Below are 2,550 nucleotides of genomic sequence, written 5' to 3'. Positions count from 1 at the left end.
TCATTAGTATGTAAGCCCATGAGACTGGTATGATGGAGGCAGAGCCCCATGCTGCTGATGATACTGTTCCAAAGGACTTTAATGGATTAGGACCAGTTACTGGATGACCAGGTAGGTATGGAGCTAAATGAGCCTTACTAGTAATAAATAAATAAATAAATAAATAAATAAATAATTAATTATTTAATAAGAGAATAAAGAGATGTACATGCATAATTATTGTTATATATAGCTATAGAAATAAAATTTGAAATCCAAAGTCTCCTAAACTCCCTCTAGATCTACATCTTTTACATGTATAAGTACATGTACATAACTATAAAAATAAATTAAAGTCAAGTACATGTGTAAAATATATTTATGTACATGTATGTACATGAACATGCAGCTATTATAAATAGTCTAATAATAGAACACAATGACTGGCTATTTTTAGTAACACATCCTATAGTTGCAAGCTTGCTATTGTACATATATAATAACACTATCCACACACTTAATTAAACAAAGACTCATTCCCATGTTTCCATACTCACACTCCAATAGGTCCCATTCCCGGTCCACCCCCTCCATGAGGTATACAGAAGGTCTTGTGAAGGTTCAGATGAGACACATCTCCTCCATAATCCCCAGGACGACAGAGCCCAACCTGAGCATTGAGATTAGCACCGTCTACATATACCTGGGGGAGGGAGAGGGAGGGAGGGGAGAGAATGGGCGAAGGGAGAAGAAAAGGAGAGAGAGAAGAGGAAAAAAGAATTAAGATATAGATATACTATACATTGCATATTATTTGAAGAAATATGCCAAACAACTTTATCAGTAAATTATTTAGCCTAATGAATTATATAATTAAATACACTTAGCTAATGGTACATATTTAGCATGATGTTTAATAACTGAATATGATGTTCTTAATTGATTTGTGTTCTTTATTAGCTATTCTAATGAAGTTGACATTTTGACAGTACACAATTATGTCCATTTCTATTAAATTGACAGCTACAAACAATCATAAAACTTGACCACAAAATAGTACTGCTGGACTGACATCCGGAGGAAACCACAAGACAACAGCATATTTAACAATAGATACAGACCTGGTCCGTATCTATGATTTAAACAGCATAACAAGACAGCTTCGACAAGAAGATACGCAAAGAAGGAAAATGGCTTCAAGGGCATCATCATCAGGTGAGTATTATTATGTACTGTAGTCTGAATAGTTTTATATCATTCAACAGGTGAATATGACTGTGGTCCAGGACTGTGTCATTTTTAATAACATGAACTTTGATGATCCCAAACTGGAAGATCTTCCCAGTGGTCAAATAGATGAGAAGCGTCTAAGGGTTATATTTGCAGCACTTGGATTCGTTGTCATACCATATCAAAATTAACAGCAGCAGATATGGAATCTATTGCAAGGAGATATGGTAAAATGCAGCACACTGGAGCCTTCTTCCTCATTATATCCAGTCATGGAGGAGAAGGTGATGTTGTCTATGGCACTGATGGAAGAATAGTCAGTGTCCATCATTTGGAAAAGCATTTCCATGCTACAAATTGTCACTCTCTTGCTGGCAAGCCTAAAGTATTTGTAATTGATGCCTGTCGTGGTGACATAGGTGAAAAAGTTTACTTTACATCTAAATCTGTGCCTCAAAGTTCTAGTACAAGTGGTACAATCCGTGTCACAGATTCATCCGATATTATGACCATATTTGCATCGACACGAGGTCATACAGCTGGCTGCAATGATGATGAAGGAAGCTTCTTAATACAAGCGTTTGTTAAAGTTTTAAAAAAAGCTTCTACTGATGACCATTTATTAAATATAATGATGAAAGTCCAAAAAGAAGTTGAAAAATTTTTCGGTGATGATGTACAAACTCCACAAATCGAATTCACTTGTTTCAGAAGGTATCATATCAAAAGGTTTGTTTCAATAATTATTCTATTATCATTTTTTACTAATTCATTTTTTAATAGAAGCACAGAATTAAATAAATACCTTAACTTAAGCAAGAAACTTGACAAAGCAGTTGAAGAATGGCTACCAGTTCGTAAGCAGACAATAAGGGAAATCAGAAAAGCAGCAGATAATCTGCAGGAACATCATAGTAACGTCAATAAATCCCGAATCATTGGAGCTACTGCATCTATTGGTGGTGGTGCACTGGCTATCCTTGGTTTTGCACTAACACCAGTTACTTTTGGTGGATCTCTTGCGCTTTCTGCTATTGGAATAGGTGCAGCTGCTGTAGGAGGAGGTACAGTAGCAGGAGCATCAATTGCTGATATCATCATTGAGAAATCAGGAATAAAAGATGTTCAGAAAACATGTAATGAAGATTACCGGCAATTACGCATTGTAGAGGGAATAATTACAGAAATAAAACAAGTTGTTGAAAATATGTATAGAAGGTACATGTATACTAATCCACGAGTAAATAACAATGTTGATGAATTTCTTTCTATAATGACACAATTTTTCTCAGGTGCTGTACGTACAAGTAACCTTGGTATAAGAATAGCAGAACTAGCTGT

The 2,550-nt window shown here is 35.3% G+C and overlaps 1 protein-coding gene across 1 annotated transcript in view; it reads right to left on the bottom strand.

Annotated features, from left to right (window-relative positions):
• Window position 1: 1 nt before the first annotated feature.
• Window positions 2-2,550, bottom strand: part of LOC100641312 (glycine dehydrogenase (decarboxylating), mitochondrial-like) — a gene marked incomplete at its 3' end in the record, with an annotated part of 15,380 nt that continues 12,831 nt past the window's right edge. Inside the window, exons 12-13 of the mRNA XM_020002312.1 lie at window positions 537-682; window positions 2-137 (exon numbers count right to left, since the gene is read on the bottom strand). Of these exons, the coding sequence (XP_019857871.1) occupies window positions 2-137; window positions 537-682 (282 nt within the window). The remainder of the gene's footprint in view (window positions 138-536; window positions 683-2,550) is intronic.

Source organism: Amphimedon queenslandica, unplaced genomic scaffold (assembly GCF_000090795.2).
Source record: "Amphimedon queenslandica unplaced genomic scaffold, v1.1 AMPQUscaffold_12939, whole genome shotgun sequence".
NCBI classification, from domain to species: domain Eukaryota; kingdom Metazoa; phylum Porifera; class Demospongiae; order Haplosclerida; family Niphatidae; genus Amphimedon; species Amphimedon queenslandica.
Note: the sequence above shows the minus strand (reverse complement) of the source record. Positions and strands in the feature narration are given on the sequence as shown.